The 22,993-nt window shown below is 44.5% G+C and overlaps 1 protein-coding gene across 1 annotated transcript in view; it reads left to right on the plus strand.

Moving 5' to 3' along the window:
* ABTB3 (ankyrin repeat and BTB domain containing 3) overlaps window positions 1-22,993 on the plus strand; it is a 197,469-nt gene that overhangs the window by 110,255 nt on the left and 64,221 nt on the right. The window contains exon 3 of the mRNA XM_080393300.1: window positions 10,948-11,097. Within this exon, the coding sequence (XP_080249426.1) occupies window positions 10,948-11,097 (150 nt within the window). The remainder of the gene's footprint in view (window positions 1-10,947; window positions 11,098-22,993) is intronic.

Raw genomic sequence — 22,993 nt, forward strand, 5'->3', positions numbered from 1 at the left:
AGTCTTTTTCATTTAAACTGGTGGCCATGTAGTGAGCTCATGCACCTGAACATAATTAGGTTGTCTTATAGCTGAGTGAGAAAGAAGGTGCCCATCAGCTCTGTAAAACTTGAGTTATTTGAAATGGGTTCAGCCAGCCAATCTGTAGGGCAAGCGGTCATGAAAGTATGCTAGTAACATAGTCTAATGGCTCTTCCTGTAAATTTTTTTCATTGCCTGTAATGATTTTACCATATATATATGCATATAGGTTAACCTTTATGGGTCAGAGCTGATTTATTGTTGTAGGTGTCTGTATCAAAGATCTGGATGGTGAAATATGTGCTATTAATAAGCCATTTCTATTTAGCAAGCCAAGTGGAATTTTTGAAGAATATAAAGGTTACTTTTAGAAAGGACTGTCTGGCTGGATCCAGGGTTTCCAGTCAGTGAAATTTTTAGGTGAATATTTAGCTTTAAATACATGGCAAAAAAAAAAAGCATTGAAGCACATGGTGGAGGCAAAGGGTTACTCCTTTACTGAGGGTGGGAGCTGGATACCTTGGTCCCATGCAGGTCATAGCTGTTTGGTACCTGAGCTCAGGTGTTTGCAGGTGAGAACATCTTGCCTATTAGGGATATCCTAAATGATGCAGCAGACCTGACTGGCAGGGGGATGCAGGGGGCTGTAGGGCATGTCCTGCTCTGGGGCTGTGACAGTTCAGGAGGTTGGCAATATTCCTGTGCTGTATACCTTCAAGAATAGGTATGTTTTTGTCCTGCTGTGATAATCTGTTGGCTCAGTGCTGTCCATAGCAGAGTGGGAGGGAGCATAGTAGATGCTCAGGTGATGGGATACTACCCTAAAGCCAGTAAATAGCAGCTCCTGTTTCTAAAACATCTTACCATTCTTGCATTAAGCATGGGCTTTCATGGTGGGGGTGGAGTCGCTAATCTGATACTCATCTGTGCAAGCAGTTGAAAGGAAATTCTAATTACTTAACCTTTACTGTGGGCTCCACATGCTCCAGTTTACCCAAAACTCATCACTGGGGCGTAAAATCCTGACCCTTACAAAGTAAGTAAGAGTTTTGCCAGAGCCACCTGCATTTCCCCACTGAAGCATGGCAACATGCAGCAGCAGTGCAATTCTGTTCACATCTGTAGGCTGAGGGGCTTCACTGCAGCTCCTATGTCATGTGTTTTCAAGTAAATGCCCTACTGACTGCAGACTTTACTACTTTTTTTTATTATTTATTCAGTTGCATACCCTACTGCCTTCCCAGAAACTTTAGGGCTGATGATTTAGTTGTTCAGAGATAGAGGACAGTGAATGGTTTTAGCTGCTTTTTGGTATTACGGTAGCATTGCCTGGGCCAGAGCCCAAGGCTTTGGTGCTTGTGGAATGTAACTTACAAAACAGCCAGCTCTATAGAAAGGGCTATCGTTCTCCCACCAGTTACCCTACTCTTGTAAGGTCAGGTGTTTCTATCAGTTTGAATTGCAAACCATCCTTATTCCTGTACGTATGGTTTGCATAAGCTTTTGCATACATAACTGGCTCCCAAGTAAAAGGTGCTTTGTCCTCCTCCCCTTGATCCTATTTCCAGCTGCTGCCACCATGCCCGCCTGTGAAATGTGAAGGGTGCAGTTGGTAACTGTGATGGGAACGCCCTGTGTTCAGTCTCAGCACTGTGTGCTCTTCTATGTATTATTCATGGGGTTTTATACAAGCTGATGGTGTTCCAAAGCAAAATTTTGGCAAACAATTCCTTCTCATGTAAAAAGCATACTAATCTTTGCAAATACTGAAGCAAATGGAGGAGATGTTTTTTAAGGTATTCAAAATATTCTTGCCAAGTGTGCTGTGTAGTATTCAGTGCAACTGCTCGGAAATGTAAGCTTATTGGTGTTTTTGAAATGATGTGTCCAACCCTTAAAGGCATACAATGTGTGGTGCATACGCCGAAGAAATGGTGGCGCACAGAGAAAGCAATGGAAAAAGTGGTCTTTCGGATCAAGCATTTTGTACCGCTTTACTATAGCTGTAGTACCTGTTACAGGAGCCTGTTTGGATAGTAGGTCTCATGAAAATGGGGAATTACATGCTTACATGGCGTTATTCATTTGCAATTGAAATACTCAGTCTCTCTTCTCCAGAAGTCCAAACCAGCAACATTCCAAGAAACGCACTGCTCATATACTATATGGTAGTGCTTAATTAGCTGCTGGTGTTTTGTTTATCAAATACTGGAGGAGACTGGACTAGGTTAGGAGAGATGCTGTATCAGCACCGTTGGGCTTTTGGGCTGTGCCTACGTCATGGTTGCTGAAGGGGAAGAAGTCATCTGTCATGGCTGGGCATTTTGGGGGACTGACGGTAATGAATGAAGGAAATTACAGGCTCAGGGAAAGCATATTAAGCTATGAATCACTGAATCCTCTTGTTCTGCTGCTATCAGCTGACAGGTCTTTTTCTGTAAAATAAAACCCATTAATGTATTCCTCATCATTTTCAGTGACTCAAAGGCTTAGACCTTCTGCAAACTCTGTAATAGGGGGTTGTGTGCTTGTTTTTAGCCAAACCCATTTTTGCATGAGTTAGTACTCCTGTGCTTGGTCAGAGTCCTTGTTTATCCCAGTGTGCATCCTTTCCACCTTGAGTATATGTCTGCCGTTTTGAGTACTTGCCAGTAGCTGCAAGAAGCACCTTGTGGTTAGATGGGGTGTAGGCAGATCCATGTTTCTGCGAGCTTCCTCGCTACTCAGCACTGCCGGCGCGTTCATTGAGCTCTTTTCTTCCATCAAATCCCCATGACCTCTCAACTTCTTGCTTGTATTGAGACACCAAGGGCTGCAAACATTATATTTCTTTACATGTTAGCAGAGAAGGAAGATGACTGGCATTTTATAGTTTTATTTTCTGTAACTGGATGCCTCCTGTCAAAGACTGTGGTAGAAAATCTTTTTCCTCCAGATGACTAGTTCCAGGGCAGCATAGTTTAGATCAGGGTAATCTTGAGCTTATGGGTACTCAATGTGAAATAAATGCACAGTGTCAGCTCTAGCATCTCTCTGCCAAAAAAATCACAACTCTTCCTGAAACTTTTATGGTCACTGTGACAGTAGAATAGTGTGGCTGAGCACAGTGTGCTGTAGTGCAACTTTCCTGTAGCGAAGTTAACAAAATGCCCCTTCATGGTCAACGGGAAGAGCGGTGGTGAAAATCACAGGTAGGTGAAGGTGTGTGATGCGTGTCAGTGCCCTAAGGAGAGGAAGGGGGATACAGCTACTGCATCAGCCACAGCTCACCGTGCTGTCAGCACACATTGTTCTGTTCAGCTCATGGATGCACACCGGTAAGCAGCACCTGCTGCTGCTTGCCCAATGGCAGTACCGCAGAGACCACTTCAGGGAACTGGGAGAGACCTTGGGATAAGCATGAGGAGATGGTTCTCCATTTCTTCTCTTGCTTGTGCACTGGCTTACTTCAGATTCACTGTTTTTGTAAATTTTTTTTTTTGCGGTGGTTTTGAGAATTTTGAAGTTTTGCAATTGATTTTGGCAGAACCAAGATTTTGGTTTATATCCTAATAAAAATAAATGTAAAGCTGTAGCTGGTGATTTAGTAGCTTAGTTTCTATGTTTAGTGGGATCTAATCTTCTGATCCTTCTTTGTTTTGTAATACATAACCTGAACAATCAAATCCATCCTGTGTTCCACTTGGCTGTGCACCACTTAACTGCTTGGTGCTAGCAGAATATATCCTAATTCAATTGAATTGTTGTTACTTCTATGCCATTTAAGCAGCAGTGATTGCCAGTCATTATCATTAGGCTAAAACAATTGCCTTCAGAAGGATCCTAATAAGGAGGATGTCCCAATTAAGTAGAATGTGTTGTGCTAAGAAACTTCTTACAAGAAAAGATGTCACAGTCGTGTGGTGTAATATAATTCTATTAGCTCGTCTTCCTGTAACATCTGCTCTAATGTCTCACAGAGGTACTCTCTGCTTTAGATGATTTTGTGAGGCCCATGGTTCTTTCATTTTTAAGCATTATTCATTTGCTCTTCTACTGATTTTTCCAGGAGAGAAAGGGTGATCTCTTGTGGTTAAACTGCATAACTAGGGGCCTTATGCTCTTTTCCTGTTTTTTTTCTGACATTTCTTATTTCACCTTGAATTAGTTACTGAGCTCTCTAATGCTTTGCTTTCCCTTCATCTATAAATTGGACATGAATATTACCTTACCTGCTTAGTGCCAGTGTCTTGAGGGTAAGTGTAATGCTTACTAATGTCTTTGGGTAGTAGGTGTTAAAGATAGAGTAGTATCCCTTTAGTATCTTGCATCTGATTCCTGTGCTTGTTTCATCCTTCCTCATTTGGGCTGCTCTGCCTGTTCTAAGACTGATTCTGGAAACTTTGTATCACCACCTAGGTTTCCCAAGCCTTTGCATTTTCTCCATGCAAAGCCACTCCCTGTTATTTAACTGGGCTGGAATGTGTGGAAAGAAGACACTTCACACTCCTTGCCTTGAATGCTTTCCAGGTCTTCCGTTAACTGAAAGTTGTGGCTCATATGATTAGCTTTAAGGTTTTCCCTATAGTCTCATTTCTGTAAAAAGAAGTCAAGATGTTTTCCATCTGCCTAGCTGGTCAGGTTGACAGGCTGAGCAAAGGAGTCCTGGTGCAGGTTGCTTCAAAGAACAGAGACCATAGGGTTTCTTTCCAAGTTTAAGCTCCGACGTGGTGGTTTGTGTCACTTTGCATTGACCAGCTCCCGTGCATTGCTGTCGGGATGCTGAGCTCATGGCGCTGGTATTCCCACACCATGCTTCAAAATCTGGTGTGTGCCTGGATGGTGCATCATCCCCGCGTACTCACGGTTGCCACAGTTGCAAAACATGCTGTCAGGAGAGGTTTCCTACATGTCATAATACCCACTATGTGGGGTTTGCACCTAGTGAAGTGTTTTGCTGTTGCAAAGGCAGCTGGCAATACTTTTGTCCCTTTTATTTCTTTCTTGTAGGCCTTTATGTTGTAGATGTCAAGAATGCTCTCTGATGCTGGGAAATATTTTGGTACATGAGCTTGTGGAAGGAAAGGGATTTTTTTTTTTTTTTTATTGGATGTTTTGTGAACTCTTGAACTTCACATGCATCTTTATGAGAGCAGGAGGCTGGTCTCAAAGGCTTTCTAGTCCCATGTACCTGCATTAAAAAAAAACCAAAACAAAAAAACCAAACAACAACACCCCCAACCAAAAACAATTGAGTGGATTTCCTACTCCTAAACGTAGTCCTTCTAGATAAGGTCAGCATTTACTTGAGCAATGTAATGTGCAACACCGCCTTTTGGGGACTGTTCAGAATTAACTACCATTTTCAGGCTCATTTTGTACAGCAATTTGCCTGATATCTGCCCTGCACAGTTAATTTCCATAAACTCTTGGTAGGATCCAGCTATTCCTTGCAGTGGGAGTATAAGCTCTTTTCCAGATATGTACATTCGCTTAAGATGTAATAGATCAATAAAGAGGGAGGTCAAAGATGCTTTGAATTATTTTCTCTTAAGTAGGAGCACTTAATTAAAGAAAAAAACAAGAGAGCAGAAAAACTTTCATGCTTCTATTCAGACTCTAAATTAATATATAAAAAGAAACCTGGCACTCTTTCCAAAGGAACGAATGATGAAATGTGAAAAAAATATTTTATAGTCTTTACAGCACTTACATTTTCAGTCAAAACACATTCGTGTTGGGTTTCTGCTAGATGCTTCAGCACAGATTATTTGAATCACATTGTCCAGTGGGCATTCGTATTAATTTAATGTCATTGGAAATTTGTTTTGGTTTAGACCATGGGATTTGAATACTAAAGGAGAGTGAGGAGGCAAAGAATTTAAAACATGGATGACATTAGGTATTGCAGAGCCATGAACGTAGGCAGTGCAGGCTTCTCCTTGTGTGCCTTGGTCTGTCACTGTGATAGCTGAGGTATCATTTGGTCTTGGTGAATTTGCTGTATGATCAAGCTATAGCTTAATTAAATGTCTTCAAACTCCTTGAAATACAAATTAAAGTTTCAGATATAGGAGGTCTGTGGTACCGAAACATGTTTACAGTGGGTGAGAAGAAGAAGGCTGGATCAGTAACTTCAGACCTGCAGTAACTGACACTGCAAGTTTAGGTTCTGTATCTCTCATTCTCATTCTCCTGAGATGGACTTAAAGTTGAAAATGATGCTTTAGGTAGCAAAGCTGGTTTGGGACTAAACTGTGGGATGTTTGAGGATGCAACACAGCCTTGCCCCAAACTTTACTGCCCGCCCATTCCAAATAAACAGACTTGCCATTTTATTGCTTTCCACATTGTGTAGTCATTAATGCTGGTATACAAAGACTGGTTGTCTTATTTTTAGCTGGTTTGGCCTTTCATCTGCCTTTGCATGATGCACATAGCTGTGTGGTGCCAAGAGCAATACATGGTCCATGGAAAGCCAGCAGCCTCCTATGCCTGAGAGAGAGTGAAGTCTGACTGCCGGCCCTGCAGTGTAGGCACCTTAGGTGCTCGCACTTCAGGAATCAAATGTTTTGCAACAGCTGGTATATAAATAAGTGCACTTATCTATCTAAACAGAGGAACACTGGAGGGGGCTTAGTTTTTTTTAATGATTGCTCTATATTTAGGTAAGATTTGGGCTACAAACCCCATATTTCTCGTGCCCTGAAAGCTGAAGAAGTCACACAGCCGCTGCTGGGTCTGGTGTTGGGAGTTGTTCTTGGCCATCAGGTCCTTCAGGCTGTTTTGCTGAGAAGGTACTGAGGATCAGGGACAAGCTCTGCCAGGGTTGCTGCGAGGCACCAAGTTTGGGATGTTTGCGTAATGCACGCACACTTCTTCTGTCGTGCTGCAAAGGACAGCATGGGCAGCTCAGTGGCAAGTGCTGAAATGAGTATGCAGGAACGTATGTGTATTTGTGCCGAAGTCTCCCATGCAATGGAGGGCAGCACATCAGGCAAGCCCAAGAGGTGGGAGCGTGCATGGGGAAACTGGAATAGAGTTACCAGGTACCCCTGGCTTTGGATGAGTTTGCATGAAGGTTTAAAATAACTGCTTCTTTTATAAGTTTGGGCATCTTCAGTCTTCACTTTGTCATCTTGTGCACTAGTACTTTGGTTTGGGATTTTTAAGTCCTTGGGGATCGAGCTATGGCTTGTGTTTCAGCTGAGCCCAGAGGGCAGGAAAAATGTGGAGTGTAGTAATTGTACATTGGATTTTCCTTATGATGTTTTTTTTTCCTCTGGAGATTTGAGAGCTTGTCACTGTGGTATTTTTTTCTTTTTTTTTTTTTCCTTTTTTTCCTGGATATGTCTCCTTGCAGACAAGTCTTAGATCCCTGCCCCAAGAAGGGTGCAGACAACGAGAAACACCAGAAGAGGTGACAAAATCCAAATACACTTGAGCTCTTTGGTTGTCTGGCCTTGCTCCAGTGATTTCGCAGTAGTCATAGTGCAGTGTTTGGCTGTTGTGCATTGCTGGGTGGCACAGGGCAGCTAGGGGTCTAATGAGTGAGTCTGGCCCCGTATTCATCAGGTAACAACTGACAGCTTAATTTCCAATTGGAGGGAAGAAGAGGGATAAAATAACGCCCGAAGAAGTGCACAGGGTGGAGTAACTGTGCAGAGAGGAAGGATGTTGAACAGCACCAGTCAAGAGAAAAGATAGATACCGTTCATTTCTGAAGATACTGCACAGAAATCTTTGGTGTGGAATGGCAGCATCAGCAGTGACAGCAGAAGAGCATGGGGAGGGAAGTCCCGCTTTTCAGGCCATTTGAAACTTGAGGTCCTCACCTGTTTGTCAGGTTCAACACAGTACAGCTGAAGACGTGACTGAAAAAGCAAGTGGATAGTAGCTGTTGGCAGAGAATTAAAATTAGGAAGTTGAACTGTAGCCAAATCAGTGAAAGCTGGTGGTAGCTATTTAAATGTTTCTATTTATAAAAAGGATATTTATAATCACAGTGTTTTTACCTTTTTTCCCCCCTCCTCCTCTGATTTGGCATGCTGTCATTGCCGGGGAGTAATTTCCTGCCATAGCCTTCCATGAGTGAATTTGGGCTTTAAATCAAACACTGATAAAAGAGAGTGGGTTTTTCTTCTAAAAAACATTTTATTCACTTTTACTTAATCATTTTTGGTGAAAACAGTTGAAGCTAGAAAATTGGCAGAGTTGCATGCCTGAGCCCCAAAATTCCCTTTTTCCATGCTGGCAAAACCCAGATCTAATCCAGCAAAATTATCTTCCGTCATCCCACTGGTCACCTGCTGTGGTCAATTATAGTTTTGAAGCTGGCATATAAGTATCAGATTTTGGCTATTGCATGTCTTTACTAATCTCTAACCCAAGTAAAACCCTTTGGTGTGACATATCCTATAATTTGTTAAGTTTTCTAACAATGGTGCATTTTGCATTTCATTTGCGCTTTTCATCCAAGAACCTAAGAATACGCTGCCCTTGCTAAAGAACAGAGTAATGAATCATCAGGGCTGTTTGTAAGGAAAAGGCATGGTTGTGGGAATGGAGTCATAGACATGAAATGTCTATATCTCAGTGCTTTAATCACTTGCAGAAATACCTCCTGTCCATATTATGGGTTTAAACCATTTGAATCTGATTTGTAAAAGTATCTTAAACCAGTATTTTTTTCCACACTTATGGTGTGTTTTCACTGAAAAATATTTTCTTGTTGGATAGTTATTTTTTAAAGATGCCATAAAGCTATTTGTGCTCTATTTCTTGTTTTTCAAAATATCTTGGAATATTAGATCATTTACACATCTGTTTTCTGCAGGGAAGACTCTTCCAATTTTTTCTTAATTTCTCTCTATTAAAATTATAAGGAATGATCTAAATAAGTAAGATTTCCAAGTGAGAATACTTCCTAAAATATGCAGGCGAGTCTGCATTTTAAATCCAGGTGTTGTACTTCTCGAGCTCTGTACATCCCCAGAATATAAATGTTGATCACTGTGCCAAGTGTTTTTGCAAGTCAGCCACTGAGCGATGGCAGGAGAATGTGGAGAGCTTGTGTGATAAGCTGTTGTTGCTTTTTATGCCTTACCTCTGCTTTTTAATTCTTTTCTCCCTGTTGCTGTTTCAGATGTCCTGCTCTTTCTCTCTAGGGCGCTTCCTTGCAAGTTGTTTTCCTCTCTCGTGGCCTTCCACATATGCATATGGTTTTACTGCGGTTGTTACAACCCTGGGACCAGAGCCAGGGCTGGGATTATGGCTGCTCCTGCTCCTCTACCTCCAGCATTCAAACAGGCTGTTCGGGAGTTTGTTCTGGTGTTGCAGTTGTGCACAGAGGGTGATCCTTGTTTAGGTTGCTGTCTCATGGCCACAGTGGACAAGACCTTTGGTCCCAGTTTTCCCAGTGTATACCACTGCTTCTTGTTTTGAACGTGCTCACTGAACCTGCATTGCCTCTCCCTTCCCGGGATGGGTGGTTTTAGGTCTGTGCTGCAGATAGAACTTTTAGACTGAACTATCTGCAGGGAGGAGATGGATGTGTGGAGGATATCCAAGGGAGTTCGGTGGAGCTAATGAGGTATCTGAGAGGCGTCCCCTCTCAGGTGCACTGCATGGTCTTGCAGTGCTCCAAGGCAATGCTGATTGTGGGGCTGTTTCATAGCTGAGGTAAGCGGCTTAAGGTAGCCATTCTGCCCTGGACCTCCAATGTTATACCTATTGGCAGAATTATAGATCAGTAGAGTTAGACACCATATATTTGCTGAGCTGGGAAACTATGTAAGTTCTCCCTGAATAAAACCACTAAATATGTACATCTTCCTTAACGTATTTTGTGAAGCCTGCTTGGCCCATAAGGGCAGAACCTCTCCCCTGTGCTTAAAAGGAAGGAACAGTAAAAGCTAATGGAAAAAATAAATTTCTTACTCTGGCTCATTTTCAAATGTAATTGTTTCATGTCATACAGTTGGAGATAAGATGAAATTTAATCATAAAGAGGTACAACTCCACTGCCTCCAGCAGGTCTCCACCTGTGTGTGTCCCAGAGGGACTGAGAAGCTGATGCTGTGAAGACTGTGGCCGTAGCTGGCTGCTCATAGACCTTGGCAAGGGAGGAGAGCTTGCTCTCCGAGCTGGACTTACATGCATCTGTTACCCCAGGATGGTAATGCAATGTTTGCTCTGGTAAATAAGTTCTGGTTTTCAGAGTGACAGTGATTTTGATTAATAAACATGTACCCTCTATCTACGCCTGAGGGTTTAGATGTCATAGCAGAAAGTGACTTTTGTGCCTGAATGAATGTGAATGTAAATTATTTTATGTCAGTAGCTTTACTTACGCCCTGCCCCACGAAGATTCACTGCTGTAAGGGCTTCTGCATAATGGGCTTTTGATGCCCAAGCAGTTCAATTGCCAGGAGTTGTATTTACAAAATAAATTCAATAAGCCCATCAATGGCACTGCAAGCATCTTGACACTGTCTGTTATTTTGGGAATTGATGGTGGGATTCCCCTTTCAGGAAAATCCTGTCAACCTGTTGTCTGTCTTGTATATCATTTTAAAGGCAGTCTTTAAGAATTCTGTCACTGAGATACCATTTTCTAATACATTTTTGTGCATTTGTAGTAGGTTCTAGGAGGCTTCTTTGGAACCCTCTTGAGCTCCTCCTTGGGCAGGCAGTTCTCTAGGATTTTCTGTAAGAATTGTCCCTAGGTGACATTGTAAGTGACTTGAGGATATTCAGAAGAGCTAATGAGGGCCAGTTCTGAGAGCGTGAGTTATCTGTGACATTTAGTTACAGGTGTTGATTGTCTCTGAGCTCTGCATGCACGGGCTGCATCTTGAAGTGTCTCCATAATGATGTGGTGTTGGCAGCAAAGTCATCCATACTGGCTGAAATTACATTGAACTTCTTTCTTTTTATGTGCTGTAGGTGTTCTCTGCCTGCCGGACAGCTTGAACCTTCACAAGGACCAGCAAAGGTCAAACAAGCCCGGGGAAGTGCAGATGTTCAGCCAGTCTGAGCTGAGGACCATTGAGCAGTCCTTACTTGCTACGCGCGTGGGGAGCATTGCTGAACTCAGTAAGTACAAGGCTGTTGATAATGTTTGGATTTCTTTCCTTGATGTAAAGCAAAGCCAATTGCATCACCTGGTTGTGCAGAGGAGGGATGAGGGGGCATGTGTAATGCTGAAGGAGATGCTGGGGTAGATTTAACCCTGTTTATGCGACATGGCCAGTTTGGAAGTTTAAACCGTAGGAGGAAAGAAGTCTTGTGCAGTCTCATAGCAATTCCTATGGCTTGTTTGCATTCACTGCTTTCAAAGGTGAAGGATGCTTTATTTCATCTCTATGTTGTGTTTGAGAGCACCTCACAGCTTGGCCAGACTTGCAAATCTCAAAACTGGGATGTCGGTTTTGAGGTGGGCAAGCAAAAAGCTAAAGGCTGCAATATGTGAGGGAAACAGTGTCATAAATGAAAGCAGAGCTAGTTCCACGTGTGTTAGAGAGAATCCTTCACCCTGCCTTTCCTTCTCCAGTTCCTGAAGAGGAAAGAACCGCAACTCAAACCTGCACCAAAGGAATTTGCACCTGAAAGATAAATTATTTGCTATTAATCAAAACAATTTTTGAGAAATGTGAGAAGCTATGATATCTGTCAAAGCTTTGGTTTCAGCGCAGATAAATTGTAGGAGGAAAATGCCATGTGACTCCTCCTGTGACATGGAGATAGTTACCAGAAGTGCCTTTTTTAAAACTTTTTTTATTGAGAGAAGCCTTCCAATCACATGTTTACAATATAGTTAGAGATATGAATCTATGGGTGGGAAAATAGAAGCATTCAAATGGAAAAGTGGTTTGTTTGTTTTTTTCTTCCGAGGTCTGTCAGAAGTACTGTCAGGCATTTTTTTCCTGAGGTCTGTTAGGAAATTTTGGGGGAGAAATTGTAAAGACTCAAATCTATGAAGATACAGGCTACCCAGCTTACTGCTGTTCTTATTACTGAATTCTGGGTTACTGGCATCGTAAAGGACATGTATAGGGATCTCACTGTTAATTTTCTTGGTGCTTTCTGTAGCGATGGGAGTCTGCTGTGGCTCCATCATATCATCAGGGCTCAGTTTACGTGCTGTTCACAAGCCATGTGGATGCACCATGGATGTTTGTCTGCAAGCCACAGAATGAATTTCTGTTTTCAGCTTGCTAATTTTTCTTTGCTCTGGTGAAATGTCAACAAGCCAAGAGCACTTACGTGCCTTAGTGTGAAGTGTTGCTCTGTCTCTGGAATCAGGTGTTTGGTGTTATTCAAATTAAGTAATTTATGCTTATTTATTTCGTGCGCATGAAACACACAACACTACTTGTCTGTGTGCCAGCTAAATTATACACAATACAGCTCTCTTTCTTGGAAGTACATATGATTGTATTTTAATAAATCAGTAATCTGTGGATATTTCTAGGGCTTTTTTTTTTTATTCTGGATTTTTTTGAACTCTGTACACAACCCGAAAAGCCAGCCTCCTTAATTACTACCACTACCCCCTTTTAAAATTTGATTTCCAGAAATCTGTCATCTGTAAGTAGTTCTACCTTAGATTCAAATGCTTCATTGACAGGGTTTGCCTCCTGCATGTCTGTTCACTGCAAACACAGTCAAAACACTCTTCAGGGTGGCCGACTTCAAGAGAAGAGCACATCAGTGGGAGTTAGATGCAGCTGTCAGAGAGGTTGGCACCTCCAGCATGCTGGTAGCCCTCCAGAAAGCCCTCTGGACAATCGTCGAGGGTGCTTTCCCAGCCACTGCAAGCAGATGCATGTTGGGGAAGCAGTGAGAGGAGTGGCAATTGGCAAAACATGCAAGGCTCGATGCTCAGCTGGGTAGAAGTCTTTGCTGTGGAGCAGTGCTGGTGCAGAGTTCAAAACTGCACTTGTGAAATGGGGAGGGAGGTGCAGCATGTCAGTGGGCAAAACCCTGTGAACTGGGGGGAAAATCATGAAAGGGAAGGAAAGTGGAGGGGTAAGCAGGTACCAGGGGGGTTTCTTTTTGTTTAGTGCTTATGTATCTGTCTCTGGCATCAGCAGAGGCTGTGACCAGAGGTTACAGCAAAGCCTCTGCCGTGCAGGGAGGCTGGGGAACTGCGCTGTGGGGGCAGAGATGGTGAGCAGCAGAAAGAAGCCAGCGGGGAACACCTGGGGATCAGAGCGTATTGGCAGGGAGGGAGTAGGCGAAGGAGGGTTTATCGTTACCCGGTGGTGCGAGGGGGCTGGAGAGCTTCAGAAGTGGCATAGTGGAGAGGAAAGAGGATATGGCAAGCTCTGGCATGGAGAAAGTGGGATAGAAGGAAAGGGTTAGGTACGCAAAAGCCCCAGCTCTTGTGGGGGTGAATAAAGGTGATGAGGGAGACTCTCAGGATAGGAAGGAATTGAGAGGATAGCACTTGCGAAGAGGAGAAGATTGCAACCAGGAGTGAGTGGCCAGGGCAGAAGCTTGGCCTGCTGAACCAGCAGAGCGGGCAGTCCCCTGGCGAGCGCCTGCAATGTCCCACCAGCTGGCAATATATGAGGAGCAAGGACTTCATTTCTGTTCGCTTCAAAAGAGCACAGAAAACAAGGGCAAAGAGTGATCTTGCAATAAAGGAATTCAATTTTATCTCAAAAAAAAAAAAGGGGGGGGGGGGGGAAGCAGTTCTAATTGAATGAGATTTCCTATAGTTTCTTGTCATTAATAATTAAAATATTGTAAGTACACCAAATAGCTAGAATTAACAAGTGTCCACATGCGGAGGAAAGGCTTCCCCTGCTCTTGGTGCTGCCCAGCCCGCAGCAGTGTGGTCAGCTGCCGAGCTGCTGGAGGCTCTGACACCGGGTAATCAGATCTGTCCCCTGGAAGATGACAGCTGGCAAACAGGGCCCGATTACTGCCCAGCACCTGTATTCCAGCTCAGATCTTCTTAGCTTTTTCACAGTCTGTTCCAGGTGGAAAATAGATTCACAAGGTGTAAAGCCTTGTGTCTTGTGGTACTTTCACCTTGCCCTACACGTGATGGCCCTTTTTTGTCTGCTCCCTTCATTTTTTCACGTATGCTTTTGGTGTACTAGAAAAGACCATTTAGATGAGTTGCATTTCCCCGAGGGGGTCACAGAGGCCAGAGGAAATTGGGGAAAGGTGAGATGGTGGATGTGACCATGGAGGGAGAGCAGCACCCTCTGGGAACGCTGCAGAGGAGGAGGTCAACTCAGGCTGCCTTTAAGGGGCTCCTCATGGCTGGGCAGTGCAAGCAGACTTGCAGATACTGTTCCAGCCCCCCCAAACCCCGCTGGCCTGGCACCTCTGCTCTCATCCTGCAGGCTCGCAGGCAGCGGGTGCTGGCGATGCTGGATGGCCCTGCCCCGGCTAGCGACAGCAGGGCAACCAGCGCCACTGGCCCTGGGGTGCTATCCCGAGAATAGGAAGAAGAGGCAATGTTGCTGACTTTGGGAAAAATCAAAGGAAGGGTTCGTCTCCAGGACTTAGGAGGAGAATGTAAATAAGAGGCCTAATTCTGCAATGCAATTACAGTGGTAATGCATGATTCCAAGGAGAAGGCTTGAAAAATTAATGTGAAACCTTATTCATTAAACTATAATGAACATGGCATAAAGTTAAGGAGCAACAATAAATCTGGCCTATGTTATATTGGCATTTAGAATTCAGGAATTGTAATTGCCTACTACAGTGTGTTTTAAAATAATGTAATTTCATTTGAAATGCTTATTATATAGAGAACATTGAGAAGAACTGAAGCACAGCAAAAATAATAGGATTTTAAACAGTATTTCACTGTTTAACCTTAGAGAAAATATTTCACGAGGGTTTTTTTTCCATTCCCCTCCCCCCCTCCGATTTTTCCTAAAGTTTCCTGTATTTTCAGACCAGACCTAAAGGAGAAGGAGAGTAGATCTGTTTGGGGTTTTTTCAGAATTTTTTGGGGATTACTCTAGATTTCTAGTTCTTCTCTCTTATTTCCTCCCCTGTCAGATGGGGAAAAATAAGTAGACTGAATAGAAAAATAGAAGAATATTAGGGAGAGCTTTGGCTGTTGAGAGATCCCATGAAAATGCATTTTGACCTTTGAATATTTTTCCTAACTTTTTAGTATGCATGTTTGCAATCCACAAACATATGTTATATTTAACCATATAACACTCCAACACACCTATTCATCGCCCATCAGAAAATACCGCTGCCAGCTTGGAGACCAGATGCAGAAGGCTGAGGCTCACAGCTGGAGATTGCTGGTGTTTGGCTGGATGAAGGAGGATCCTCTTTCTTTTGCATGTGCATGTAGGTGGTGACAAGGAAGAGCAGAGCCTTAGGATGCACTAAGCACCAGTCATGGCACCAAGAAATATTCACCCTAAGGCAGTGAAGGAGGAAGACCCTAAGGCATTAGCGTATGGCCGAGCCGAGGCAACCACCCTATGCTGAGACTTATGCATAGGGCTGAGAAGAGTTGTCTCTTGGGCCACACAGAGGGATAAACTGTGGTGTAGGATGTCATCCAAACGTGTCTTCACACATGTCTTCGGGTTAGAGCAGAAAACTGTTTGGGGCTTCCTTTGAGTCCGGAGATGGCCAATCTGCTATGGCTTTCCAGGGTGAGAAGTTTGCCACCCAGTCTTGTGCAAACCACAGTGACCAGTGGTGGTTAACCACAACAAGTGAACATTTTTGTTTTAAACTAGGGTAATCTGAAGATGCAGATGTACTTGAACATTGCTGGTCTCTGAGCTTTTTAGCCTTTGAACAGTGTTTAACTTAGAGCAGCTCCCAGATGTGATGTTCAGGCCAGTATTTACTCCACATCACCACTCACGTCTCAGCAAGATTTTCCTTTTTGCCACTGGAAAAACACCACCCTTCCCCATCCTCCTCTCTTTGCCTCTGCAGTGTTGAATATATGTATTTTTCCAAAATAATAGCCTCTCAGTAGATCCTGGCACACTTTTAGGGATGAAAGGAAGGGTTATTGCTCAAGTATAAGTAGGAATGTGATTGCACATACCAATACTGGTTTTCATTTCTCCTCACAGCCCCAGCCGAGGAGATGATGAAAACTGACATCCCCTCCCTTACCGTTTCATCTAGGCTCAATCCTCTGCAACCAACAGGAAGGAGCACTGCAGGAGCCATACAAATTGATTCATGTCCTGTAAAGAAGAGGTTAAACCTAGGCTTAGAAGCAAATGCCAGGGTAAAGATGCTTGCTGGAAAAGTGGCATCTGAAGGAGTGTTGTTGTAAGTGCTCAGCTTATTTATTGTCAGAACAAAAGCCCCGTTTGTCAGGTATTTTTTCAGACTAAGCAGCACCGTAGAGAAGGGCCAAAGTTTGGTTCATGCAGCGTAGTGCTGAACTAAGCAGAGGTACCAGCCGAAACCTGCAGTTCAGATGGCAGTGCTCCCTTCAGTGTAGGGTTTGGCCTTAGGCTGGCAGCCTGTGGACACTCTCAAGATGTGGTGGTACTTCTAGTTTTTGCAGACCCTCCACCGGATTATTGCATAGGATCCTCGCTCTCCCATTGCTTTCTGGGCCTCTTGTTTGCAGTTCTTCCTCGTTGCGATCCGCACATTGTCTGCTCCGTGTGAAAATGCTAAAAAGAGAAGTTGAGGTGCCCCTTGGCCCCCCAGCAGAGAAAACAAGACAGATTAATGCAGTGTTTAAATGCTAGGTAGCTTCTTGCCTCTATTAAGTGCTAGTTGGTTGCAGGCTCCCCTAGCCGCCCTTGCAGCCCCTGCCAGGTGATGGATGTGAACCTCCATTTGCTGTCTGTGTCTGTGCACAAGAAGGGTTGTGGGTTACTTAACAGCCCCAAAATACCCCCTCCTTTTCTTCCCTTACCCCTGAGGTGCCCCCTATCATAAACCACAAAGCAGTACATTTATTTATCAGTGGAAATGATGAAGCAGGAGGGAGGATAATTTGAAAATACCAGTCTGCACCCTGCTAAGGCTTTACCTTACCTTTCACTGCCCTGCTTACCAGGGGGGTGGATTTCTATCTTGGGTTACAGGGGCTGAACAGAGGCAGCTATCACTTGCCTGGGTCCCCATCCACTGTCAGTGCTCCTTTGGGGGACCCCCTGGCCCCCCTGTGGATGAGACTCAGACCTCTTTGCCTGCCTGGGGGCTGAGCTGAGGTCTGTCCCCACATAGGTGGTTTTGTTCCACAGGGCTTCTACCTTGTGCATTTAAGCCTGCTCAGGTTTGATGGTTAGGGGCAAAAGGCATCGCCTTGGTGGCTGGGGGGATGCTGGTGCTCCAGCCCTCTGCCTCCCTTCCCTGATACACCAGTGCATTGGCCCAGGTCTCTCCCATGTACATCGCCCTTGAGGTGCAGACACCTGTTCACCCCTGAACTCCTGTGCATCACAGCATGCTTAGGGTTAAAACAGTATTTTCCTTTCCTTACATTTGCAGTCCTCCCTGTCCCTGCCGTGCAGATCACAGGCAATCAGTAAGGCGAGGGCAAGCGTTCTTTAGCTGGTCTGCTCAGCCATAAGGGCCCCTTAAATTCAGAGTTTGAGGACATGGGTCTGCATCAAGCCAAATAAAATCCAGGAACGGTGGTGCATAAGGCAGTGGCAGTCTGCAGAGGGAAGGCTCTGCATTAGGTCAACTGACGAGTAGCTCATCTGAGTCAAAGCTTGTTGTGTTTGTAGTTGACGTGTTTTAAGGGGAATCAAACAAAAACATCATGATTGCCACATTGGATTGGAGATTTTAAAGATAATAGTGTTGTTATAATAGGTGTGTGAACTTGAGAAGGTTTAATTATTACTGTGGCTTTTTTATGGGATATATCCAATCCCTAATTTCTCAGCCTTCAAAGGTGTTGCAAACACTAAATCGCATGCAAGCACTTACTCTCTAATGTAAATAGAAGCTTCTTGTGATGGTGGGGTAAGTGGAGGTAAAAGGTTAAGCGATGTGTGGGAGGCCACAGCAAAGCCACCTTCAGGAAATGGGCTGCTCGTATCCCAGTCCTGTCTTTTGGTGCTCAATTCAGAGTTGGGGACTACAGCTCCTTTGTTTACTCTTCTCTGGCATAGATGAATGGCGGTTAGGAGAGGAAAAGCTTTCCTGGGATAGCAAATTCAGGTAGGGGCACAATGTGGGCAAGTAGAGATGGCAGAGCTGGGGAGGTTTCTGCAAGGTGAGTTCGATGGTGAATTGGTTGCGCATGGGATGCTCCACTGACAGTGGGTTATGGCACCCTAAGCAGACCTGCAGCCCGAGGCATCTGGCTCTTGAATCTGGACTATACTGTGTGCCAAGAATAGCATAGCTTTATGTTTGAAAATATGTTGTGCTAAGAGCATGTGCGCAGTGAAATACATACTAAATACTTCCTAGTGTGCACCTACCCTAGCTTTCTGCACACTTCTTGCCTGGTAAAGATGGGTTGTCTTGAGTCAACGATAGAATGACCTCCACTAAATCATTTGAGGAAAGGTTTCCCTCGAGCAGTTTTTGCTCAGCTGATTTTTGAAACATAGAGATTGGTGCAACACCGGAGACAGGGCAAATGTGGAGGAACAGTGCAGCTGAAGTCAAGAGCGTAGGGATGGCTCAGGCAGCTGACTGAGCAGACGGCTGGAGTTGGTCTGCTGTGGTGCAGAAGGCACAGTTCAGCTATCCGTATTCACCTGTATTCATGCACTTACAGGCATATGCTGGGGCGAGCTGTAGCAAGGCATCACTTTGGTGCAGAAACCAGAGGCAACAGGGAGGTAGAAATGGAGAGAGACATAGCTACAGTTTGGGAGAGGTACAGGGTGGCCATGGCTAGCAGATAGCAAGCCTTATTCAATAGGCCATGGTTTATTATCAGGGTTGCAATTCATGTTTTCAATATAGTCTCCCCAGAGGTGGTCATGAGCAAACACGTTGATGCAGGACTTTTACAATGAGGTGGGAAATGAATCCAGGTCAAGAAAGTGAGTTTTGCACCTGAGTCACTGCTTATAGGGGGCTAACTTTGGAAACTACTGGCCATGACATGAAGTTGGAATCTGGAGTGCTGCTCCCTGAGGAATACTCCTCTTTTGCATGGTCTGGATAGGACCCAGGAAGACATTAAGAGCTCTGAAGGACAGACAGAACTCCAGTCTATGGCTCTGGCCCTGTCTTTGCATGAGAAAATGTTCACTCAGGTAGCACATCAAAGCAGTAACACTGCTGCTCTCAACACGCCCCACTGCAGGGCATGGTTCCTGAGAGCAGGCTACGCACATTGGAGTCATGGACAGCTGGAAGGATGGTCAGACCAGCGTTACCAAACTGATGGGTGCTGCCTGCAGGATGCCATCGTGCTGGACACAGGGCCTGGCTGCTGCTTTGCACGGCACCCTAACAGGGCATCACGCGGGAAGAGGGCTGAGGTGGAAACAGAGGTCCTCCTCTCTCCCCTGGGCTTTGAAGGAAAGGCACAGGCCAAAGAACTGTGTGGCTTGTTTTCAGTGTGCAAAAATGATATCATGAAGTTGTTCTTGCAGTTTTAGGACATTCTTTTGGAACAAGAAGAACGCGAAGTAGGTGTTGGTAGGGAGCAGCTGTGTAAGGATTGTCCAGCATCATTCACCTTGGGGTTGTAGTTGTGCAGACACATACCCAGCTGGATGTTTTAGGCTGTGTAAGTTGATCCCTCTGAAAGCAGTGAGCCTGCTCCTAGGCAGGCATGATTGCAAGGTCAGGTCTGTCATGACAGACCATAAAATCCTGCAGGAAGCTCCTCACAAGTGGACATTGGGCATTTAGTATTTCCTATTTCTTCCTTCTCTTTTTGCTTTTCTTCTTTTTCCACCCTCCTCTGTTACAAAATTGGAAACAGATGTGCTGTTTTTTAAGCATTGGGTTCTAAAATAGTAAAGTGATGATAATAGCCAAAAAAAAAGAAAAAAAAAAAAAGGCTTCACTGTAGAGAGGGCTCGAGCATCCACTTGTGTGCTGTATGCTGTTGTTGTATGTTGTATACCATCCTCACACAGACTGGAGCAGCTTAACTTTCCCTGTCACATCACATCTTTGGCTTGAAGTCAGTGAAGCTGTTCCTTGCATTTTAGTATTGCCTTTAACCAGGCCCGTGTCACAACATGCACATTACATAATATTTTCAATCTTGAAATCAAATGTATGTGGACCTTGCATTCATAAACTGTGCTGAACTGACAGCAGCAGTGATGGGCGAGTCCTGCTTTAGCTGTGGAAAGGATAAAATGCTGGTAGCTACAGTGGCAGCTCTTCACGTGCTGGGGAGTGGTGATGGTTTCGTGAGTCATTTGCTAGCTGGTGTGCGAAGCATGGCCATCCTCCTCTGGGTTGACAAGCTCCAGCGTGCAGCCACATTGCCAGATCCCTTCCCCATCCCGATCAAGGGCTGCAAGGCAGTGACAGCCTGGGGCTTGCCGCTGCCTTTGCTGACCTCTGGGAACCTGCCCTCCAGTTCTGGCTTCCCAGCTTCAGCAACAAAAATATCCTCAAATACCCCCAAACCTCACTGGTTGGCGTTTTTTTGTGTGTGTGTCTACCCTACACAATGTGATGTCTTCATCTCCCTGGCTCTGCCAGCAGAGCAGTTTGTGCGTTGTCTCATTTGGCTTACATTGCATAAATTGCAGAAGTGTTTATTTGGTTTAAATTAAAAACAAAATAAAACTGGCAAGGTCTTTCATCAGGCAGATCGGCTCCCAAATCTGTTCCTCAGATGGGTTGCAGGCAGTGGTATGGGGCAAGAAGGAGCACAGGGGACAGCAAGGCAGGGATCCCTGCTGAGCCCCTTGTGTCCTGACACCACAGCCGTTGGGAGCTGTGTCCATGGAGTTACAAGATGACCTCAGCTGCTGGGATTTTTATTTTTTTGATGGGATTTTTGGAAATGATGCACTCAAGAATTTATTGGTCTTTCAGATGCGCTCAGCTGATATAGCTGAGACTATTTTCAGTGCCAAAAAAGACGCAGGAGAGCCAGCAATGCTGCAAGCAGGTAACCTCACCCTGCAGAGCGTTGCTGTGCGGAACACGGCTCTGAAGAGCAGACAGCGAGCACGGATGAAGGGGCCTTGCCTCTTTATGCTTGCCCGCAAATTCAAGGTTGCCCTCAGTGTTCAGCTACACCATGGCTTTTACAGCTGGCAGGGAGAGGCTGAGTATCCCAGATGAGACTTGAGTTGGCTGACTGCTGGAGACCAGACCAGTGAGTCCCATCGTGGAACTGGTTTCACATCTATGGATTTTGGGGTGCCCTGGCCAGGATGAAAGAGAGTTTCAACTCCTCATGTATTCTTTGGAAGATAATAGAGAAGTGAAAGCATATTAGCAATGAAGAATAGAAGCAGCAAAATGTGGTAGGGATTGAAAACACACATGGATCTCAAAGCAGATGTTACAGTACGCTATATTTTACAGTGTGCGTAAGTACTACCATGCAGTGTGTGCGTGCGCTTGTCAGCTCTCTCATCCCTCTGGGTACTGTCCTGGTGCACAGATATGCTAAGACACATTCCTCTGTCCTGAAGAATTTGCACCGTAACTGGACGTGGCTGGAGGAGGAAAAGGGCAGCAGGGCATGCAGTGGGTTGTCTGAGATTACACTGTGGAATTAAACAGAGGCAGCGATTCCCATCCTGCCACCAGTGCTCTGCCTGTTGGGTACCAAGATCATAGCTTTTTCTGCTTGCTTACTTACTGTCCTCTGTGAAGCTCGATGCTTTTTAGGTATTGATTATTTAAGCTTTGAGTTGTCTCTGATAGAGGAATTTTCTAATAATTGTTGATATAGACATTATTTGAAATATAACCACAGATAACATAGCAAAGGCAAAAGCAAGATCTAAGACAATCAGTTCTTAGTGTAATGTAATTAAATGAGGCTTAAACATAAAAAGCATTAATTCAGCTTTAATGGTATGAATTGGTTTGGGTTTCTTAAGAAGCATTTGAGGAAAGACAGAATAAAAGGGTGAACTCCTGGTCACATCGAAGTGGATGGGAGCTTTGCCATAGATTTCAGCAAGGCTCAAGTTCCTCTGGCCTTGCATCAGCGGCGATGCTGCGCTGCCCACCCTGCCTACATCATTCTTCCTGCTGCTTTCTGTCCTTATGCACTGTGCAGCTTCCTCTAGTCTGTGTCACTGAAGTCGCATCATCCCAGCGCTAAGGGAGGAACGGGGATGAAATAATGCTGCTGCCTGAATCTGGATCTAAATTGCATGCTGATTTTTATTCATTGTTCAGTACAGAAGTCAGACGTGTCCTCTGGTGCTTGCTGTCTCAGTCCGCTGAAATAAGACTAGTCATGTGCTTAACTTTAACCACATGCTTTAGTGCTTTAGCGGCTTGGTCTGAAAAGGCTGAATTTAGTACAACTCCTTTTTCTCTGCTTTTGCTATTATTGTTAAAGCTGGACATTGCAGGCAGCACTTCTACGCAATTTTTTTGCCTTTTGGAGAAAAAGAGAGGAATTTAATTTTGCTACTTTTGCTAGGTTACTAGCAGTTATATTGGCCCATGCTTAGGCTTGGCAGTGCACGTCTGCTGTAACAGTGGGCTGAGTGAAGGGTGTCCCAAACTTCCCTGCTGCTTCTGTTTGCCAGCACATTATTTTGTGCAGGACTGGAGAGTCACCTCAGAGGCACATCTGTTTCTGCTGTGGACCTGATCCTGCGGGCTTTCCACTTGCACAGTTTCCCTTGGAAATTATGAGCATGCAGTGCTGCAAGATTGGTCCTATCATGACAATTTCCTGGCAGAGGGAAAAGACAGAAACTATTTTTAAATGAAAGCTTTGAATCAGAGGAATATTGCAGAGTGCAGCAAAAAATTGTGTCAAAACCCTGAAATCATGGACTCGGCAGTTTTCTCATGCCAGTGGTTTTCTTCTCTTCATGGTTTTAAGGCTGTGTTTTTGGAGGACTGGGCTGAGCAGTTTTCAATGAGACAT

Source organism: Falco punctatus (genome assembly GCF_963210335.1).
Source record: "Falco punctatus genome assembly, chromosome: 6".
NCBI lineage: Eukaryota > Metazoa > Chordata > Aves > Falconiformes > Falconidae > Falco > Falco punctatus.